This window comes from Zootoca vivipara, chromosome 2 (assembly GCF_963506605.1).
Source record: "Zootoca vivipara chromosome 2, rZooViv1.1, whole genome shotgun sequence".
In the NCBI taxonomy this organism is placed as follows: domain Eukaryota; kingdom Metazoa; phylum Chordata; class Lepidosauria; order Squamata; family Lacertidae; genus Zootoca; species Zootoca vivipara.
In genome coordinates this window covers 103815079-103837891 of record NC_083277.1, presented here as the reverse complement: position 1 = coordinate 103837891, position 22813 = coordinate 103815079, and the positions used below count along the sequence as shown (strand labels likewise).

At 39.3% G+C, this 22813-nt stretch overlaps 1 protein-coding gene across 8 annotated transcripts in view; it reads right to left on the bottom strand.

The window, feature by feature from the left end:
• BPTF (bromodomain PHD finger transcription factor) overlaps window positions 1-22813 on the bottom strand; it is a 67692-nt gene that overhangs the window by 28742 nt on the left and 16137 nt on the right. For all 8 annotated transcript variants that reach the window (XM_035103992.2, XM_035103990.2, XM_035103996.2 and 5 more), the window contains exons 3-13: window positions 17787-18010; window positions 14647-14856; window positions 14182-14370; window positions 12151-12324; window positions 11707-11882; window positions 10959-11314; window positions 9928-10059; window positions 9480-9609; window positions 8530-8665; window positions 6695-6946; window positions 4033-6367 (exon numbers count right to left, since the gene is read on the bottom strand). In XM_035103992.2, the coding sequence (XP_034959883.2) occupies window positions 4033-6367; window positions 6695-6946; window positions 8530-8665; window positions 9480-9609; window positions 9928-10059; window positions 10959-11314; window positions 11707-11882; window positions 12151-12324; window positions 14182-14370; window positions 14647-14856; window positions 17787-18010 (4314 nt within the window). The remainder of the gene's footprint in view (window positions 1-4032; window positions 6368-6694; window positions 6947-8529; window positions 8666-9479; window positions 9610-9927; window positions 10060-10958; window positions 11315-11706; window positions 11883-12150; window positions 12325-14181; window positions 14371-14646; window positions 14857-17786; window positions 18011-22813) is intronic.

Here is a 22813-nt window from a genome sequence, read left to right as displayed (position 1 = left end):
TTTTAGAATGAACCAAATAGGTCCAAAATATTTCTGGAACAGAGGTCCACATAACAGCTGACTTTTTCCTACAAAGATGTAGGTACTGGGTGACATCCAACATCATGCAATCAGACTTTGCTGTAGTCCCTCCCAACACCCCAACTTGGGGGCCCCATGTGAGGGGAGTAGGGAAAGTCCCATTGCACCAAACAGAAATGCATTTAACTGCTTTGAGGTTTTATTACAGTCAAGCAGCATAGAAATGCTGCAAAATATAGAACTAAATAATAATAATAATAATTGTTGGCAGATGGATACCACTGGATCATACCCAAATGTTTTCCTACACCCACATCGATACTATAGAGAAGGTAACATATAAAATGTGTAGAGAACACTAGCTGGCAATTTCAAACGAAGTATGATAAACTACTAGATACTTGTTTCAAGTGCTCTTAACCAACTGAAAAAAACTGTACATGAAAGCAAGGGTTTGCTATTAAAAAAATCTTACTCAAGTAAAGCAAGCTGAGTAATTGTGGGTGCCTTGATATTTCTAATATTAGTTAGTTAGTTAATTAGTTAATTAAAAACAACAACTGCCTTTCTGGAAACCACCAAGGTATTGTCAAGCTCCAGACTAGGCCAGTGGCATATTGCTAGGATATGAACCATGGTTATTCTTTTTGAAAATCCCATCACTAAATACTGACAAAATGAGGGTTGCTAAACAAAAGCCCATTTAATAAAGGTAATAAAGGTAATAATAAAGGTAAAGGTAAAGGACCCCTGGATAGTTAAGCAGTCAAAGGTGACTATGGGGTGCGGTGCTCATCGTGCCTTTCAGGCTGAAGGAGCTGGTGTTTGTCCGCAGACAGCTTTCCGGGTTATGTGGCTGTTACTAAACCGCTTCTGGCACAACAGGGCACCGTGACGGAAACCAGAGCACACGGAAATGCCGTTCACCTTTCCGCTGCAGTGGTGCCTATTTATCTGCTTGCACTGGTGTGCTTTCAAACTGCTAGGTTGGCAGAAGCTGGGGCAAACCAATGGGAGCTCACTCTGTCACGCGGATTTGAACCGGCCCGAGAAGCTCAGTGGTTTAGACATTAAATCTCTTTCTCCCCCACCCCCTCAGCTAGGGGCAGCCACCCACCCACCCCTTCTCTCTCTCTCTCGCTAGCTGGCTCCCAGTGGCTCAAAGAGACAGGGACAGGGGGGAAATCCTTCTGTGAGTCGCGGCTCCCGCTTTCCTCCCATGCACGCAAACTCACACACACCCCTCCCTCTCTGCCGGCATGAGGGAGGAGGAGCTGGGGAGCTCTAGGCAGGCAAGAGGGACAAGGAGCAATCCAGCCATTCTGTGCAATGCACTAACACAGTCACACACATACTGGTAAGCTCAGTATCGGGAAGAGGGAAGGAGCTCTCCCTGCAATTGCTCACGGTTATTGAGCTTTTTTGTGGGGGAGAGACAAGAGTTCTTGAGGTGTTTCTTTTTTTTAGGGAGATAGCTCTTTCTTTTCTTTTAGGCTGGCGATCACTAAGGAACCCACAATCTACCCGCGATCTACCAGAAACGTCCTGGGGATCTACCGGTAGATCGCGATTGACCTGTTGGCCATGCCTGTAATAGAATATCTGGAGACCAGGATTGACAAGCCTGCAGTGTTAATGTTTATAGATGCAGAAAAAGCTTTTGACAACATTTCTTGGCAGTTTATGAAGAAAAACCTGGAACTGATGGGAGTAGGAGGATCTTTCTTGAATGGAATAGAAGCGATATATTCTGAGCAAAAAGCGAAATTGATTGTAAATAATGCATTGACAGAATTTTTTGAGATTACAAAAGGTACTAGGCAGGGTTGTCCACTGTCACCATTATTATTCATCACGGTCCTGGAGGTATTATTGAATAGACTAAGAGAAGTTTCAGCGGTTAAAGGTATTAAAGTGGGTGCAAAAGAATTTAAATTGAAGGCCTTTGCGGATGATTTGGTTTTAACTTTGGAAAATCCCAGTGAGAGTGTTGCAGAAGCCTTAGAAGAAATTGAGAAATTTGGACAGTTGGCAGGATTCAAACTAAATAAACAAAAAACAAAAATAGTGGTTAAGAATATGAAGCAGGAAGAAAAAGAAGCAATACAACAAAAGCATGGAATTGTGGTGGCAAAAAATTGCAATATTTAGGAATATGGATGACAGCATATAATATTAATCTGTTTAATGATAATTATGAACCAGTGTGGAAAGAGATAAAGAAAGATTTGGAAACGTGGAACAGAATGAAGTTGTCGTTCCTTGGAAGAATAGCTGCGATTAAGATGAATGTGTTGCCCAAGATGTTATTCTTATTTCAAACAATTCCTATAATTAAAGGGACAGGACAATTCAAAGAATGGCAGAAAATTTTGTCTAGATTTGTCTGGCAGGGGAAAAAACCAAGAATAAAATTTAAAATATTGGTTGACAGGAAAGAAAGAGGTGGATTCTCCATGCCAGATTTGAAGATATACTATAAAGTGTCCTGTCTCTGTTGGTTAAAAGAATGGGTAACACTGGAAAACACAGACTTGTTAGATTTAAGAAGGTTACGACAACAAATTTGGTTGGCATGCTTACCTTTGGTATGACAAAACAAGAGTTCACAAAGGTTTTACAAACCATGTGGTAAGAAAATCATTATATGAGGTTTGGGAAAGAAATAAAATGCTGTTAGAGATAAAGACCCCATGGTGGATTTCGCTGGTGGAGGTGTTGACTGTTAAAAAAATAAATATGGAGGGGAGGAGGGCCACCTATGAGGAGATTTTGATGAAATCAGATAAGGGTTGGAAACTGAAACCATATGAAGAGATAAAAGAGGTTCTGACTGGATGGCTGCAATACCACCAAGCTAACGATGTTTTATCTAATGATAAAAAAAACAAGTTTTGAAGATAAAAGGTCCAAATTTCAAATAGAACTGTTGGAAGGCAGAGTGAAATTGTTATCGAAAATGTATAATCTATTGTTAGAATGGTTGAAATGACAAAAGAGGTGATGATAAAATGGGCAAAAGACTTTGGGTACAATATTGAATATGATGTGTGTTTGAAATTGTGGAATCAAACATTGAAATTTACTGCATGTACCGCTTTGAAAGAGAATGTAATGAAGATGATGTATAGATGGTATTTAACACCAGTAAAACTAGCTAAGATGTATAGAATGAGCAGTAAATCATGCTGGAAATGTAAGGATAAAGATGGTGAATTTTATCATATGTGGTGGACATGTGAAAAAGTAAAAAGATTTTGGGAAATGATATATAATGAACTGAAAAAGATCTTTAAGTATAACTTTCCCAAAAAAACTTAAGGCCTTTCTATTGGGATTAATAGGAGAGGAGATTGCAAAAGGAGATCAAAAATTATTTATGTATGCTACAACCGCGTCTAGGACTTTATTAGCCCAAAAATGGAAAATACAGGAGTTACCAACTATTGAGGAGTGGCAGACAAAGATGATTGACTATGCTGAGTTAGCGAAGTTGACCTGTGGGATCCGAAACTAGGGACAGACAAAGTTCCAAAAGGAATGGAGTAAAGTTGTGGACTACATGAAGAAGAACTGTAGAAGTTTAAAGACACTTGCAGGATTGAAATAAATCCTACAAATTGGTTTTAAATAGTAGGACTAAAAGAAACTGCAAGATAGGAGCAGAAAAGATGGGAGGGAGGGAAGTCAAAGCTCGGCAGAGCAAAATGAACTAAAATAGATAAACAGAAGATAAAATGCAAAAATTTATGTTTTGTGTTTGTTGTTGTAGTTGTTATTTATTGTTTTTGTTTGCTGTTGATAATTTGGAAATTTAATAAAAATTATCTTTAAAAAACCAAATATCCTCAAATATGGAGGACCCCCCCCCCAAAAAAAATGTTGGGTTAGTATTTAAAAGGGATAACACCTGAAGTGCCAAATTTTCATGCTGGATTATAACACGCCTACTATTTTTATGAAGACATGTTCTCCCACCCAAATGATTTTTAAGAGCTGTTAACACCGTACCTCCAAGTGATACCAAACGTTGGTCTCGGGGATGGATATGGCCAAATATCCAAAGCAGGCTTCGCAGTATAGTTGAAACAGGGAACCTCTCTGATCCCTCCTCTTCTTGCTAGCTTCTTCAAGTCGTCATTGGGCAAAACAAATATGCTCTTTTTACTGCTTTTGGTAACAAACTTCCGGTAAGATGGCAAGGCTGTTCCAGAACGAGTTTTTTTCGGCCTTGAAAATTTCATGAGCTTCACTTTGTCCCTTGTGGAATATTCCTTGCTGACTGTCATAGAAGTCACCAAGGTCCCCATTGCAGTAGTCAAGGAATCAGTCACTGTTGCTGTTACCACAGTTTTGCTATGCTCCTTTACAGAAATGACATCAGTATTGCTATCTGTAGTGGGAGCGGTAAGTTTTCTTACAGTGGTCGTCGTGGTTGTGGTTGTTGTTACAGTGGATACAGAACAGTTTTCCATGGATGATACCCCACTTTCTCTATCTTCCTTGATGGCTGACAATCCCGATACTTTATAAGTGGTTTTGGATTCTGTAGAAACAGTTGACGTGGTGGTCACTTCCGTAACAACGGCTTTTACTACACTTTCTCCGTTGACCCTTTCGATTTTGTTGCTTATCGATAATCCATTCTGATCAGCAAAATCATTACTCAAGCTAGATTCCTCACAGGAAATTACAGGTGATGGAGCAGTTTTCGTAACACAAGGTGGTTCAATCTCCATGCTTTCAGTTTCATTATATATATTGTTTTCACTGGAGGAATGGAGAGATGTGATGGATGTGTCATCGACAAGACTAGACCTTTCAGGAGAACACTGCTTTCTTCCAGTATTTTGATTAGACTGAGACATATTATCTTGAGGCAAATCATTCTCTCTAGAATCACCACCCACAGAACTCTGTACACCCAGCTTACTGACCAAATTATCATTTGCATCTTCCACTGCAATATCACCATTCATAAATGGTTTTAGAGATTCATTAGAAGAAAATGATTTGACCAGAGGGTTGCTTTTGCTAATATTATTGATTTTCGAGTCAACGCCGCTCTCAGTTTGTGCAAGTGTCTCTCTCTTTAAGCACTCTTCATTAGGTAATACTTTAAAATCAGTGTCTTTTCCATTAATCTGAAATGCTGCTGATTTCCCCTTTTCCGTTTGTGTATTCAATTCCCCGTTTTTATTATTATTTTTGTCAGCAATACTCTTAATCTGATCAAAACACTTGTTTATAGAACTCGGTGGGACACACTTCTCCTGGTCTTGCTTTTCACCATTTGTTTCAGTGATTGTAGTCTTCACCACCTCATCAATAATATTTTCTCCAATCACGTCAGGAATTTGGGCTTCAAATGCTTTTTCTGAAATTAACTCAGTATGCAGTGATTTTAGGCCCCCGAGAGTCTGCTTTGGATTTAATGCAATTTTGGGTTCAGATGCATTTGCACTGTTTTTCACAAGACTCTCTTTTGCTTGCAGAGATAACATGCTGGGATGATTTTCTAACCTACGAGCTTCTGCAGAATCACAGTCATGTTTTTCAGATGTTAACGCTTCATTTCCTATCTCAGTTGAAGATGAAGTGTCTCCTTCACAGCTGCTTTCAGTTACCATTGGCCGAATAACATTTCCGCACGGTGACTCAGTATTTGCTTGCTCCAAACGTTTTGCATTGTCCTCTAAGATACCACATGTTGTTGTGTCTTTGTTTTCTATTGGTTTAGAGTCTTCTGTTATCGAACGGTCAGTGCTTTTCTCCTTACTCTGCACTTGGGGGTTATCTGTATCCATGGATTCAGAAACACTTTCATTAGTATCCTTTGCTTTCAAACTTTGAGTATCTGGACACTGAACTGAAGTTGCATCTGCTTCTCCCTCTAAAAGCCTATTCAAGCAAGGCAAAGATTGGACTGATTCACTGGTTTTGGTAAAGTGGCGATTGCTAGGTGATAAGCGGTCTTTAACAGGATCTTCTGTTTGATTTGTATCTGAAGTATCAATTCTGCTTTGGGATGTCAAATCTACTTGCTTCTCATCCCCTGACAATTTACAACCCGAAGAGTTAGAACCAGATTTGAGCTTTATTCTTTCTAGTCGCTGCTTTTCCTCCAGTGTAAACTGTTTTACTCTCCTTTCAAGCAGTCCATCTAGTTTTGATGATTTTACTTTCCTTTTGTAAAATGTCCTTAAGTGGAAACTCTCGCTGACATTGATTAAATCCACATTGATTGGGGCTTCCTCATATTTTGTGGAGGTATCCACTTTCACTTCATCAACCTCCATAGATTCTTCCTTGATGTCTTTATCACCCTCACCAATTTCTTTCTTCTCTGTGAAGAACAATTTAAATTCAGTGAGACATTTTGGTAATTACTGGGTCTTTCTGACCTGTTTCGCCTAACCCACATGGTTCCATTCATACACATCACAACTCTGTGTGTGATCACATCAACGGGAAGTGGCTTCCAGATGTGTGCAGGTGAATGTGTCAATGGGACTTTAGTGTTTGACATCCAGAGTTTCAGATTTTTTAACCCCCCCCCCGATTGTTCTGATTTACATAAGCACACATACATTCTGCTAAACAGAATTAATCCACGTTAACCTAAATACTCACCCACCCTCCCACCCACCCATATACCTTAAATGCTTAATACCTTCTTTTGCATGATCTAATTTTTCAAAATGTTTGATTTCAGATTTTTCTTCATGCAGTTCATTTTCTTCCTTGGTTTGAGCTCTCTTTATGGTCTCGGAATTTTCAATTTCTTTTGGGTCCTTCTTTTGTGGCTCACGGAAGTATTTTATCTTTTCTTTTGAAGAACCATGTTCGACCTTCACTTTTGCTGGATTTTTCCTTTTATCCAGTTCACGCTGTTTTTCTGGGATGGTAGCAGTTTCACTTTTTGCTGATTAAAAAAGGACACGTATATTTATTTAGAAAGATTTCTATGCCACCTTTTCAAACTCTCAGGGTGCATCCATTAAGGAGAGCATTAAGTTACGGTGTGTAACAAAAGTATTCATATGCATTGATTCTTGCACCTAAACATAGCATTTTGAATTCAGAAATATAACTGTAATTAAAAAGGCAAAATTCTTACAAACACTACTCAAAACTTAGAATGAAGCAATATGTGAATGCATTTGAGTATCCCATCTGTTATTTCTGAAATGCTTCTTCCTTAAACGGAAGTTAAACACTGTGTACCTGAACGGCAAAAGTGCAAACCACCTCTTCTGTTTTTACTAGATTTTTCCTATCTAAGTAAAACTAGGCAGTTCTTCCTATATAAGAAACACTTGTCTCCTCATGAACTGCTTAATTTTAATTAGTGTAAAATAAAGATGATCATCCAAATTTCTTGTTTGGATTACAAATTTGTGTAATAAAACTTAAAGGGGGAATGGGAAATGATTTATCCTGTAAAGGTCAGGGAGTAGTAATGTAAACCACTATTATTAGCAGTATTGTTGTTGTTGTTGTTGTTGTTATTATTATGTGTGTAATGGCTGTTCGCTAAACACAATAAATCGAACTAAGCTGCACTGAAAGATGAAGAGAAATTATTATTCAATAATTACTCAATCAATTTAGAAAATTGTATTAAAACCTGAGTTGGATCCAGGCTTGATATTCTGCAATATGAAAGGGCAAATAATGAGATCCAGTAGAGCAGAGCTTTCCAAGCTGGTGACACACTTTTTAGAGATTTATCATTGCGCAACACTGTAATTCAGTTTTATTAGCAAACTGGAGGTTAAACTAACCCTTTTCCAGGAGCATGAGGAGCATTGGCGTGACACACCTACACACTGCAGATAACACACTAATGTGTCACGACAGAGTTTGGAAAGCTCTTGCAATAGAGACTCCTGCTGGGGGTAGGGTGGAGGGCAGGGAATAGCCATTTATTTTCCCTAACAGAGGATGCCCCAACCTTCCAAGGGGTATAGGGAAAACCATAGTTGTCTCTGCTGAAAAACCAGCTCCACTGGGCCTTCCCTCCATCGACAGTCACCTGGCAGAAGCCTTAAAAAGAACAAAACTACAGCATTTGTATGGACAAACAGCAGATAAAATTCCCAGTATTTCACGTTCAATAGGAACAGAACATTAGTGTAATATAGTGGTTTCCTGGGTCTTCTGAGGTGCTTGTTAATATGATTACAGCACTGTTTTAAAAACAAACACAATCAAATCTTGGTTCTCGGATGGAATCCACCAATTTCGGCTTCTGAAACGTTCGACAACTGAGGCACGGCTTCCAATTGGTTGCAAGAGCAACCAATTGCAAGAGCTTCTTACACTCAAACGGAAGCAGCATTGGATGTTCAGGTTTATTTCCGGGTTTTCGGCATTCGGGAGCCGAAACATTCAAAAACGGAGCTGTTCGAGAACTGAGGTTTGACTATAGTGCTGAGAAGGCCTGTTTATGATGCAGTAACTAACAGTAAAATTTATTTCAAAGCAAAGCTATTTAACACTCACCTGGTAGTAATTTCCTGTAATTGACATTGGTATTTCCTGGTAATCTGGGTACAAATCTATGAACATGCGTTTTACTAATCCAGATCCATCCGCCATACCCTGTTACTCTATATTCTTCTCCTTTTTGTTTCCAAACCTGTAAAGCATTATAGATACATTTTAAAATAAGAAATTTACTTTAAAAGCTTATATACAATTACAAAAATAGAAGATGGCTTTTCAACAAATGCTGCAGGAAACGGCTTAAACTTTGGCTACAATGCAACTCTGCAACATACATGCATGAAAAAGGACTGAACACACTACTAGAACAATTGCCCCTGCAACAGTAATGCACACAGAAAAGCAACAACATTTTAGGGATGCAGATTTGCCATGGCCAGTTGGGTTCCTAGAACCCTGATTTCCACACAAAGAATACTAGGGATGCATCTATGCAGCTACTCAGGACTTTTTTTTTAGAAGGGCTTATAAAAGGGTTCCACATAGACTTCTTAGTGATTGTTATGGATAACTCTTAATAGATAAATGCTACTATATTTTGTTTTTAGGACTTTTTGTCATGGGGCTAGAAGGAAAAGGAAATCACCTTCATTGAATAGATGGAGTACATGGGATCTTGACCCGTCTCAAATTTCTTTTACCCTTGGAACTGGGATATATAAATCCCATCCTATGCACATACAGTATCAAAGATGTTTGGTGAAGTCTCTCTTCTATCAGCTGAGTAAGATTACAATCCATCATGGATTATTATCCAATTAAACAATGGGCAAGACACAAGTCAGTCTCAAGTTCTCTCTTTTCATTGATTCTACTACTAACCATGTTTTAAAAAACAAACCCCATCCCATAAAAAAGGTAAAGGTATACAGCCTTCTAAATTTAATAAAGGAAGAACAGAAATCTGCTAAAAATATTTACTTAAGATGACTATGCAGAAACATTACCTGATGTTTGATAGGAAATGTGTATTTCACCCATGTTGCTTGCTGCATGGTTTCTTCTTCTTCTTGTTTTCTTTCCTTCTTTTTCACTTTTTCCTTTTCTTCTCTTTCAATAGCTGTCATTCTGCGCAACCTAATCACAAGATACACATTCTTTTGGGCCAGTTATACTACAGATACACAAACAGCTGCACGCCGCTGTACAAACAGCGAGGGCAGTTGAGTCAAGAGCATTTAAAGTACACTGTTGTTGAACTTTCAAAGTAGTTTTTCATTGCTGACATTAACTGACATGAGTCAGCTTCCAGGTGGCGAACATATTGCAAAAAGTGTGCCCATTAATTTTCAGTGTGCCTGACCAAGTTTTTTATAATGATGTTAAATTCTCCAGTACAGTACTTGTACATATTTTAATGTAGACTTATGTTTTTCACTCATTCAGACATCTTACCTGGTGTGTCCCAAGGACTCCCTCCAGATTGGCAGCATGACAACTGGCTTGATTGCACATTCCAATATAGCTAAAGCCAATGCAAATTCTCTAGGTTTACTACACATCTGCACAGCCTTGATCCAATTAGACCTACAGGTGACAAAAATATTATCAGCCCTGCATTTGCTGCATACAGTAGTGTCAGAAGATTGTTGCGGCTACTCTCGAGTAAAGACGCTCCAGTCTGCACTGTCTTTAAGAGTTTTATTGTGCATACTATTTACAGTGCAGAGATAACAGAAAACATGACCGCCTAGTCCGATTCAGAACCCGGCAACGGCTGCTGCCTGCTTTTCGGCCAGCATAAAAGCCTGGGCACCCCAAAATGCCGCCCCTTCGCCCTACGTGTGGGCGCGTGCCTCAATTCGGGCACCGGAAGGAGAGGTTTCCCCTCTTGCTGGCTGAGGTGGCACCTGGGCTCCGATGTCTCGCTGAGTCCCTCATCCGCTGAGCCTCGACCAGAGCAGTGCCAGGGCTCTGACATGTCTCTGAGCCCTTCCTGCACGCTCTGTTCTCCATAGCGTTGCCAGGGCTCAGACACCTCACTGAGCCCTCTCTCCAAACCGCTCCATTCCTCATTCCCTCCTCCTGACTCACTGCTTGTGCTGTCGCTGGGCAAAGTGCTGGTCCCGATGACGGGGGGCGGCTCCCTGTGGGGAGTCCCCCTGACATGTAGGATAAATGCTATGTCAATAGCATACTTTAAAACAAAACTGCAGAGCATTGATTTTGTTGTTGCCTTCCCATGCAGCAGCCTGTACCCCTGAAAAGCCTGCAGAACAGCATGGAAAGTGTTCCAGAGGGAAACGAGCAATAGGTACCGGTAAAAACTATTGCGCCTCTTCCCCCCACTGCTTCCTCCAGCAGAGAAGTTCTTCTGGATCCCAGGTTCCTGCACAAATGGTTCATACAGGAGCAAGTCTGGATCCAACCTATATAATTTTAAAAACCGCTGCATAAAAAATGCTGAAAATCACAAATATATTCACCTGTGTGAAGCCCAGTTGGGGTGAAGGAATGAGGATGGGATGTTGTTCTCTAGCTGAATTATTGTTAATCTCAGGGTGGATATTGTGAGAACCTTTGACCCGTGGACAGAGCCATTCCATTTGAACTCTCCAGCAGGACTCAGACAAAATTTGTGAGAGAGGTGTCGCCTCTTGTCATGATCTTCCCGATGTTGATGCTTGTTCAAAGCGAAAGAATTGGTGGCATATTGATTGTGGTACACACGGTACTTCCCTTCTTGGCCTAGTTTGAAATAATTGCTGAGGTTTCCTTTCATCACTATTTCTTTTTTCGTGTTCAGTCGAGAGATTTCTCCTTGGGAATTAACCACAAGGACCTTATTGAAATAAAAAAACAAAATGCACACAATTTTTTAAAAATTACACTCTTTGGTCTTAGATATTTGTGTTAGCCCAATCCCTGTTATCTTTAGGGAATGTAATGTCGAGGATTAGCAAATGCAGCTAAGGATGAAATAGGCTCTGACTGTAAGAATTTATGCTAAGGATAAACTTGTCTTCAAAGTTGATTTTCCTAAAGAAACAAACACTACCTATACCCAGGAGTAGGTTCCATTAAAATCAATAGAGCTGACTTTTGAATAGCCATGAATAAGATTGTGCTGTTAGTTTTCGCCACCCAGTAGAAGCCACCAGGTGACCATCTTCATTTTGCTTTCCGTGAACAGGAGTATTTCTGCAGTAAAAAGTCTGCAAAATTAACACAAACCTCTTTGCCTTCTTTAAATAGCTTATTTGCTTCATGTGCAGCAGCAGCAACTTGCTGACTTTTCAGCTGGCTGAGTTTGCTATCCGGATTTCGTAACCTGGTGACCATTCGTGTTGAACCCGGTGTGCCTCTTCCAGTGTTTGGAGATTCACTTCTTTCACTGTTAGATCTATCCCCTGTCAAAAACCAAAACAAACACCCATTTAAACAGGAGACAGAAAGGCCAATTAGTACAGATATTGCTGAAACGTGTCATTTTAGGAGCAGCAATCAGCTACTACAGGCATAGGCAAACTCTGCCCTCCATGTTTTGGGACTACAACTCCCATCATCCTTAGCTAACAGGACCAGTGGTCAGGGATGGGAATTGCAGTCTCAAAACATCTGGAGGGCCGTATTTGCCTATACCTGAGCTACTCTAAAGACAGACTGCATTATTTTTACCTAGCTCCTCTGAGCTCTGGGATCCTCCTTCAATATTTTCCACTTCATCAGAAGCCTTCATTGATTCATCCTGCATGGAATTTAGTACATTGCTACAGCTGTTTTCTGGATCAGACAAAAGTGCTTCAGTGGAAGAACCAACGTTCAGGGTAGGAACCATCTTAGTTGTTTCATCTGCGGAAAGATAGTAACTATTTACGTACGTAGTATTACCTGAAAGGCACTTAAAAAATGCAAGGTAAACATTTTGAAATCAAAAGGTGCTGAAACATCAATAGTATGAGAATATAAATGATCATTTATTTCTGAATTTGACTCAACAGGTGTTGTATAAATTTTAGTTACGTGCACCTCTTCTATAGAGAAAACCACTATATTTCTTATTTTAGCTCAACAGTTAAGCACGTTGTTATTCCTGCATTTAGCAAACATGATTAATATCCAAATTACACATTCTGAAAAATCCCATTGGGGAGTGGGAGAAGAAGAAAGGTTGAATTGGTATGCACACCCACATTTAAAAAAACCACCTTTGGACACTGAAACGATTACATGGGAAGAGGGTTGGACTACAACTTTTCCCAGATACATGTTTTACATAAAGGGAGCTGTATATTTTGGTTAGGTGGGAGAGCATACAGAGAAGATTACTGAAGACAGTCTCCAATGCACCCAAGGAATACGTAGCAGACAGTAAGTAAGTAAGTAAGTAAGAAAGAAAGACAGTGAGTAAGAGGATAGGAAGGAATAAACAAAAGTATTTTAATTATGAAAAGAACTAAAAGAGGGGCAATTATTTTTGAATCATTGCTATCAATCTTATCATGAGTCACCTGAAATCAAGGATGAAATATCAAGATGGCCAGCACTGAAGATGATACCACATTATTCAGGGCAGTAAATTCTCAGATCACTGGGCAACAAAACAACTCATAACAGATTCACAACAAGCTGCTGAGGCTGCTAGTTGGGCAAGAAACATCCATGCAAATAAAGCCTGCACATATTGCTGTGGTATTCACAACTTCTGCAGTCGTGGAATAGCACACCAGAGACATAGTTTCCCAATTGGTCTTTACAGCTATCATATAAAAATAATATATTGCCGTCATTTCTATACAATGATACTTTCCCCCTATTTACATATTCTCCAAATCTTTCCGAAAGAGGTTCACATGCATTATATCAATGACACGGATTCTGATCTATTCACATTCCTTCCTGTGTGCATACTCTACAATCTCGGCCATTCCACCAGGTATTTCTACTGTTGAATGTCCCCAACATGGCACCCATGGGATCATGCTCTGCCGCCCAAGAGGCTCTCACTCCTTTGCACACCACACTAAAATATAAGCGAATGCATTCTGGGAGTTCTAAAAATAAACACAGTGCAAATCCATGCGAAACGTAATTTCTAATTCCCCTATGAAGAAAGAGTTTGCCCTTGTGGAGGTAATGTGCCTGAAGACTTACTTTCCTACTTACTGGTATGCCCAATCTACGAAGACTCAAGAGCAAAGATTTAAATCTCCCAGATGGGAGATTGAGACGAGTATGTGATAAACTTGTTATTAGGGAACAAGTCCCCCTACGCCTCATAAAAAGTGGCCTGTTTTGCCTTTAGAGCGGCAATTTTAAGGAGAAAAGTTAGTGGGGGATAAGTTAAATTCTTCAGGGGACCAAACTCTTATCCAGCAGGATGCCTGATTTTAATAATTATTTTAACCATGTCATGCATTTTATTCTGCTTTCATTCTGTTTTATATATTTTATCTTTCGTAATGGCTTCGGCTGGACAAAATAAATAAATAAATAGTAGTAATCCCAGATATTTGAAGGATGCAGCAACACAAGTCTATGCACATTAAATCTGGGACACTATTAATTCAATCAAAGACAAACATATCAGAGAGTCAGGGGTGGCAGTGCAAACAAGCAGCACAAATACCATACATTGTAAGTGGTTTTAGATGATTTCCATTTACATAACTATTATGCTCCTCTAAATTACAGAGGTATTTTCTGTACCTGAGACATTCTTGAGGGCTTCTGATGTCACCAGCTTCTTGTTTGCCTCATTATCATCCAGGATTTCTGACTCATTTCCTACTGCACTCTTTCCTTCAGAAGCACTAGACTCTCCAGCAGAAGGATCTATGCTGTTGCCTCCAACAGCTGAAGTCACGGAGTTGCTTTTATCTATAGCATCTGTTTGCTCTACAGTAACAAATGAGTAACAAAGTGGAACAGGTGTTTTAAAAACTGGCTTATACAAAGATGCCAAGTTTTACCTACACTGAAATGAAAGTTCGTGAAAACTGCTTGAATATGTCACTGGGGAATGAGAGCTGATTCTGTGATGAGAAGAATGTCTGTCTAAATCTGAAATTGTCGACAGATCAAAATATACAATAATAAATGCTATTAAAAAGAAATATATGGGAGTAAACACTACTGCAGAAAATATGTTAATTTCACAAGTATCGTCTTTACCTTGTTTTCTTCCTTTTTCAGAACTTTCATCTGGTGGTGTTTCTTTGTTTACATCCAGCAGTTGGTTCGAAAGTTCCTCTTTGCCATTATCGGTATCTGTACTGTCTTTATTCTCAACACTAGCCTTTTCCTTTTCCGTTTCATCAGCTATTGAGCTTTTATCTTCTGGTATTTCTCCCTTTCTGGCTCTGATTGCTTCCAGAATCTCTTCTAAAGCAGAAAATGGACAATAGACACCTAGTTCAAAAACTAGGGGCTCCAGAAGTATCCATTTTAATCACTGACAGACCCATCTAACAATAGGATACATGGACCACAGTGCAATTGACATTTGTGAAGTACTGTTTGCACATGTAATTTTTAAAAAGTCATTTAACAGGTGGATTACAAGTCGATACAGGTGACTCTCAATTTACATGGGGGTTATGTTCCAGGGATAACATGGAGCACCAAAATCTTGTATAGTCAGAACAAACTGGGTCCAATGGCGGACAGGATTGCCAATGTTTTTCTTCCCTGGACACCCAGACCCCTTTTAATTTTTTTGCCAAGTGTAAATTCCAATATGCACAAGTTAAATGCACATAAATTGCAAGTTACCTATATACACAGTTTCAAAAATGGCAGGGATTGCAAACTGACAGCATAAACATGGAATTTTGTGTACATCACTCAGTCAATATGGATAATCTACAACCCTACAAGTGATCGAAACAAAATAAAAAAAATTCCTTCCAGTAGCACCTTAGAGACCAACTAAGTTGGTATACCAAAGACAAGCTCATACCAATGACAAGCTCATACTAATGACAAACTTAGTTGGTCTCCAAGGTGCTACTGGAAGGAATATTTTAAATTATGTTTCAACTACGTCAGACCAACACGGCTACCTACCTGTATCTACAAGTGATGTCAGAGAATGTGCATTAATTGCTATTGATTCTGCAGATTAATTGAAGTTTTGATAACATGCATATATAGTAACCTAACAGATCTACAAATCTGTGGCTCCTGGACATTAATCTGGCTCCAAACATGCAAAGACTGAAAAATAAGGCTGAGCTGTGGGGTTATGGAAACCTCAAGTTAGTGACTCTTCCAACAAGGATGATAATCAATCTCACCTGCTCCTGCCCTCAGTTTATTTATCCACTGCAATGTTTTCAGTGCTCTAGAACTAGACACAGATCCTAGTGCCACCAAGAGATCCATTTGGTTTGAAACAAATACAGACTTGAGAAGAAAGCTGCGTTCTTCCAAAAGGCAGGTGTCTCCAAAAGCAAAAGGATGCTCACTGCAAAATAGGGTCCTCAGCTCATGTCTCCAGTTGTTGCCCTGTTTTAAGGCACCCAGCCTAGATGTCGCCAGTAATCCGATTATTTGCAAAGAAACAAACGTTTGCTATGGCTGTTACAAAACAGAACACTGCCAAGAAGGGATGGTTGTGAATAAAAAGTATGGAGCAGGTGGTCTTGCACATACTGACCCACTTAAGACTGAAGTATTATTTCTTCTATAAAGCAGTGGAGGTTTTGTAAATGCCACTAGGTATTATAATCAACTAAGGAAACTGATAATGGACAAACACTATACTGGTGACTATATTTCAGGGTGGATAAAAATCAATGATTTTTTTAAAAAAAAATCAAAAAAATCGGATTTTTTTATTTTAATCAGATATTTTTGATTTAAATCGTTTTTTTGATTTAAATCGGATTTTTTAAAATAAAATGCTTTTTGAGGAAAATATATTACCATCCAAAGGTTGTTCCATCATGAAATAAAGATTAGTTTTTAAATTATGTAGAATAAGGTTGTACTGTATATGTTTAATTTTTTGGGTAAATAAATTCCATTAATCCAGGCATCCCCAAACTGCGGCCCTCCAGATGTTTTGGCCTACAACTCCTATGACCCCTAGCTAACAGGATCACTGGTCGGGGAAGATGGGAATTGTAGTCCAAAACATCTGGAGGGCTGAAGTCTGGGGGTGCCTGCATTAATCCAATCACAATGTCATGCTCTTCCAGAGGTTTTTGTAAGATTATTGGGCAGTTTCTCTGCCTACAAGATATTATCACAGATGCTTGGTTTACTTTTGCAGTTCTCAAAACTGAATTTGACTCAACAGAGATCACATGCCTCTTCTTCACAGCAAAAATGTTATAACATGAACAGAGTTGAGAAAAAGACCTTAATCCTATTGTTCTACAAACCTATGAATACAGAAACAAACCCTTAAGTGATAAGTTTCAAGAAGTTCAGTGAATAGAATAGAAATAATATTTTTCTGATTGTTTGGAGTGGACAGTATTTAAGTTTTTCATGTGTAGGCTGGGCTGACAGTCTAAGTTTCTTAAAATATATATACTGTATTTTGTTTTTGTTTAGCCAAATTAGTTAACAAACATGGATGTTTGTTTAAGCAAATAACATATGCTGTAATGTTATTGTTTCAGTTGAATAAATCTATTTAAATTGTTATTATTAAGGTAATGATTATTTTTCTCCTTCCTAAGTACAACAGTAAAGTTGTCCAAATATGATTAACCTATTAAACCGGGGGATAAAAAACTAATATGAAAAGTTGTTATTCTAAAAATCTTAATCTACTTGCATATTAAAGTTATACCAGCAAGAATTAGTCTTTATGTAGAAAACTATGATTTAAATCAAATCCACCCTGCTATATTTCAAAGGCACACTACAGCAAGCTATATTTAGGAGTGAAAAAGACAAGCTTAAAGTCATCAGGAAGAGCTCTGTAGACTACAGGTGTCAGAGGAAGAATCACATCTTATCTACAGAAGAGCAAAAGAGTTCCACAGCCAACACCATTCAATTTGTTTCCTCCTGAAAAGAGCAGAGAAGTCACCTTCCCCTTCCGCTCACATCCTTCTGTATATAGATCCTAACAGGTTTAATTGAACCTTCTCAAATGTACCTAAAGGCTATATGTATTCTGGTGGCACTATAAATGCAGTCCGTGGAACTTGGCCTTCCCAATTTTAACTGACATGCCCTTTTTCTCATAAACCTTTCTTCACTAGAATATACATCAATGAGGCAGAACTTCAAAATGCGCTCGATAATCCATTGTGTGCTGTTAGCCATTCAGGATTAGTTTTGTAGATTCTTACCATTTGCTGCAGCAAGAAAAGATTTGTTGCTACCCCGTGCTTTATTGGTAAGGTCCTCTGTTATATCCATATGCCGATGTATTTCTTCACGCATTTCTTCCAGAGTTTTGCAGATATCAGCTTCCCAGTAATCTTTGTCAAGGCATTCAATTAATTCTGCCAGCTGGACTTTTGTGCTATAGTACCAGATTTTCTTATCTTTCTCACACTCTGAATCTTCCTCTCTGTGACAGTATTAGAATAATTGTTTATGAGACAAATGGTAATGAAACATATGTATATATTGGGAAAGAAACAGGAATGAAAAGAATAACTGAGTTCATATCATAAGTTCACTGTTGAGCATGTATTTTTAGTTTACCACAAACAGCTATTAGCAAACTCTAAAAAATGTTATGATAACATAATTCAACTCCTCCATAATTCAACTGTATGAGTTGCCACATTTAAGAATTGTGCTATCACAAAACACAAACCTTTTCTTCCCTTTCCAATACACAAATAATATGCTTCTTTACCATACCATACCACACTATAAAGTATTATGACATTCCCATACAAAAGGAATTTCAATGATAATTTCAAAAATTAGACACTGAATCTTTTGAAGAAAGGAATATTTCTTCCAGGATGTTCTGTGGCTTCTCACCTAAGAAAAATCTCAAAATAGGTTTTATTCACCATGAAGTCCTGTACAACCAGTTAATCTGGTCCAATTATTGATGACTTGGAACTGTATAGCAAAAATATGGTGACTCTACATTAAACTGTCAATTTCACACATATCAGAATCATTAAGTGGAGGGCAAGCACTTTGGGTACAGGCATTATTACTTTACATCACATTTAGCCAATCTTGGTAGCCAGAAGAAATTTGCTGTCGTGACTGACCCTGCCCATTCTCTTATTTTCAATATCATGCTGAGCTTTGGGGGTGCTCCAAAGCAAGAATTACAGTTTTGGTCTGAAAAAATAATGCTCTGCCACTTTAACAAATCCACACTATGCATTGAGGAAATAATTCACATTTAATAGTATTACCGTATATAACCTTTGCTTCTTTTTATAAATCCAAGAAGCAAGTAACAAATGTACGAAATGAGAGTAAAGATGAAAGAATATTTAAAAGCCCTTACGGTGGGAAAGAGAATAGAGGGAGAGAAGGAGGCCCGGGAGAAAATATACCACATCCAATGTGGCTGGACATAGGCTCTGTTCACACACCATAATAAGCAACAAAACCCACTTTACTATGAATGACCAATATGTTACTGCACATGGCTCAATCACTTCTGCTTCGCTCCACCCTGTCTGAAACTTGGAAGAACAAGCTATGAAATACCATATGCAATGGCTTTAATCCTAATGTTGCATACAACACTGCATTTAAGTTCTTGCGCACCTCAGCCTACAATACGGTATGTCTTACTGCAAACAATGAAATCATATGAATTAAAGTGTCTACTTCTTTGTCATGTATCTAGATGTCTGCATGACTGCCTGATGCAATTGGTATGGAGTTCAGGGGTTCAGTGGCAGAGCGCATGCTTCACATGCAGAGGATCTCGAGCTCAACTGAAAGTTAAAAATGACCAGGTCTGCCTGAGACTCTGGAGATCCACTGCCCCTCAAAATGGACAATGCTAGGGGGGCAAGATGGACTAATGTTCTGATTTGGTGCAAGGTAGCAGCATATGTTCTACCCGAAAAAGTAGTTTTTGCTCATTCAGTTTTGATAGCAAGTATGGTAAAGGTAAAGGCAAAGGACCCCTGAACGGTTAAGTTGACTATGGGTGCTGCACTCATCTCGCTTTTCAGACCGAGGGAGCCGGTGTTTGTCTACAGACAGCTTTCCGGGTCATGTGACTACAGTAGTATGACTACATCGCTTCTGGCACAACGGAACATCATGATGGAAGCCAGAGTGCACAGAAACGCTGTTTACCTTCCCGCCACAGTGGTACCTATTTATCTACTTGCACTGGTGTGCTTTCGAACTGCTAGGTTGGCAGGAGCTGGGACAGAGCAACGGGAGCTCACCCCATCATGCAGATTCGAACTGCCGATCGGGAAGCCCAAGAGGCTCAGTGGTTTAGACCACAGCGCCACCCGTGTCCCTGTAGCAAGCATGGAGTCAACCCAGGGACTGGAGAGCTGAAACCAGCACACTGGCTTCTGCCAAGGGACCAAGGTTCTTGAGAGGTTGCTTCATTTGCATCATGGCATGGTAAAGACCAGGCCGACCTCATTCATTGGCCAGAAAAGAAGCAGCTTCAGAAGCTTCCTCCCTACACTACCTGCCAGAAAAACACAGCAACAATTGCCAGTTGCCCAGGGACTGCAGAAGTAAAGGAAAAGAACACTCTGGCCCTATTTATCAGCCAAAGGAAAAAGAAATGCCCATTAGTACTCAATAAAGAATACCAGCAAGGGAAGCTCAGCCTGCGCTCCCCCCTCTTACACCCACTTATAGCTCACCACTGTGTTCTGGCATTAGAGAACTGACCTCCCTCTCCTACCTTTCCCATGTCCCTTTCCTTGTGTGTTCCTGCAAGCCTGATAGCAATGCCATCCCTTTTAACTGATGTGAGCAGCCCGGGGGGGGGGGGGCGCAGACATTTGTCTGAAAAGTGGAATATAGTACATATAGAAAAATATAGTAAGGAAATAGTTTGATGACATGCATTTTTCATTCAGACTTTGATATGGGAGACCCCCAGTTCAATTCCCTATTGTGCACTGCAAATTTAGTATGTGTGATTATCTCTTTAAAGATTTACACTGCAGTCTTAATCAAAATATCAAAGAAGTCTAACAAAAGGAGAAGTATCAGGAGCACCCAAAGAGTATGGCCTAAATTTGAAGATGAGACACTTGAGTTTTACCACTGGGCAGTCTTAGGGACACTGAACTGTTACTATGTCTCAGTAAAAAAACAACGAATTTTTCAACAAACCCCTCTTACACGGCTTAAGGTAATATCTTTAGATATCGAGGCTTTACATAGAAAGGGGACTCAGCTACATTACTAAATAAGCAGCGAATTGAATGCGCTGTAAACATGCAACACCAGATGGCGCCAGAGAGCAGGAAAATTTAAAACACAGTTTTCCATAGTGATTTTTTTTCTTTTGTTAAAACCATCTAATTTCTGACATATTTATAGCATTCCCTCCCCCCCCCTGTGTTTGGATCCACCCTGGGTCTAACTCAGATCATATGATTCTCCACTGACACAGATGCGAGGAGGCAATCGGAAGCTTTCTTTTCCATTCTTGATTACCCAGTGTTCAGCATTACACCTGAACTCTAAACTGCACTTCATCTTTAACTATAGTAATTGAAAATAAGCCAGCTTTGTAAATCAGGGATTGAAATTTACTTGCTATCATATTCTTAAGACTAAATGCAGTTTGTGTTTGGACATCAATGATAGCCATGCTTGTAGGAAACAAAGTAAAGAGTTGTTCTCTAAAATTTAATTATCTATATCCAACAATATACTGCTATAGCAGACCTAAAAACATTCACTGCCCTGTTGCCTAGAGGCAATTTTTGCTCATCATAGGTGAATAGAACACTGGCTGTTTGCAAGCCAACAATGAATCTGGTAGGAATTAATGAGAGTTTTTATATCTTCATGGTAAATGAAACTCCTTGAGAAGCAGATACATCCTCTCAAATGATCAAAATACAAGGGATTTATCCAGAGTGCCATCTTTTCTTACTACAGATCTTTACTGTACTAATTAGTGGTAAGATCACATGCCTGCAAATGGATGTGGGATTACAGAGAAAGACAGCATCTTTTCACTGAAAAAAGGTCCAACGGTGGTACCTTGGTTGTTGAACGGCTTGGCTTCTGAACAAATCGGCTCCCGAACACCGGAAATCTGGAAGTGAGTGTTCCTGTTTGCAAACGTTTTTCAGAGGCCAAACATCAAACGCGGCTTCTGATTGAGTGCAGGAAGCTCCTACAGCCAATTGAAAGCCGCACCTTGGTTTTCGAACTGTTTTGGGAGTCAAACGGACTCCCAGAATGGATTAAGTTCAAGAACCAAGGAACCACTGTTGTATGAAATCCTCATACAGGCTGAAATTTCATGCCTGGTGATCTCATATATGAGTTTTTACTACAGGAAGATGCATTGAGAATGCTGCCATCTAGTACAGAGTGTCATATAGCTCTTTCAAAATGAAGAGAATTTACCACTGCATTAAATACAATTTCTATAATAAACTGAAATAAAGTTTTGTGTTTTGGCAAATTATAAATACCAGTCAGTTAAAAAAACACTGAATTTGGTAGTGGGCACAAAATTTACCTTCTTGAGAAGGAAGCTTCTGTCTTTTTTTAAAAAAGTGATGTTTCCACATGTATAAGACATTCTTGAAAGTATAAAAGCAATGGTGCTGAAATTGCAGAAGCCAGAAAAGGCACAGAGCAAGATTTTCAAAGATTGCCGGGGGGGGGGGCGAGGACTTCAGAGTCCTTACCCATCCCCAACTGGCAAAATCAGCATAGATTTTATAAAATAGCAAGCCAATGCAGTATAAATTAATTTAACCTAAAAGGAAATCATACAAACTTAATCCATTTGCATAATGTATTTTACAGAATCTACCTTTTCTGGGGAGAATAATTTGGATGGTCTGCACAGAATTTAGTTTTGTGCAGCCATGGAGTACATAAAACTTACTGCTATATTATGAAGCAAAAACATTTCCTCATAGCCACATCGGAGAGAGGGAAAGTGGAAGGGGAGCAAGAGAGCCCCTGAGCCTGGGTTCATTCACATTATACTAAACTGTGATTTAGCTCAGGGGTGGGGACCTCCAGTTCATGGGTCAGTTCATGTGGTAATGAGGAAAAAACACCCACATTTTTACAATGCCTTGAAGTGCCTACCATCACCTCAGAAAAATATATTAATGACTCTACAGACAGGATGGAATCACCACCCATGGTAGCCTGACACCATTTGCAGAAAGCAACACAGGCAGGGTTTCTGACTCATTTTATATGT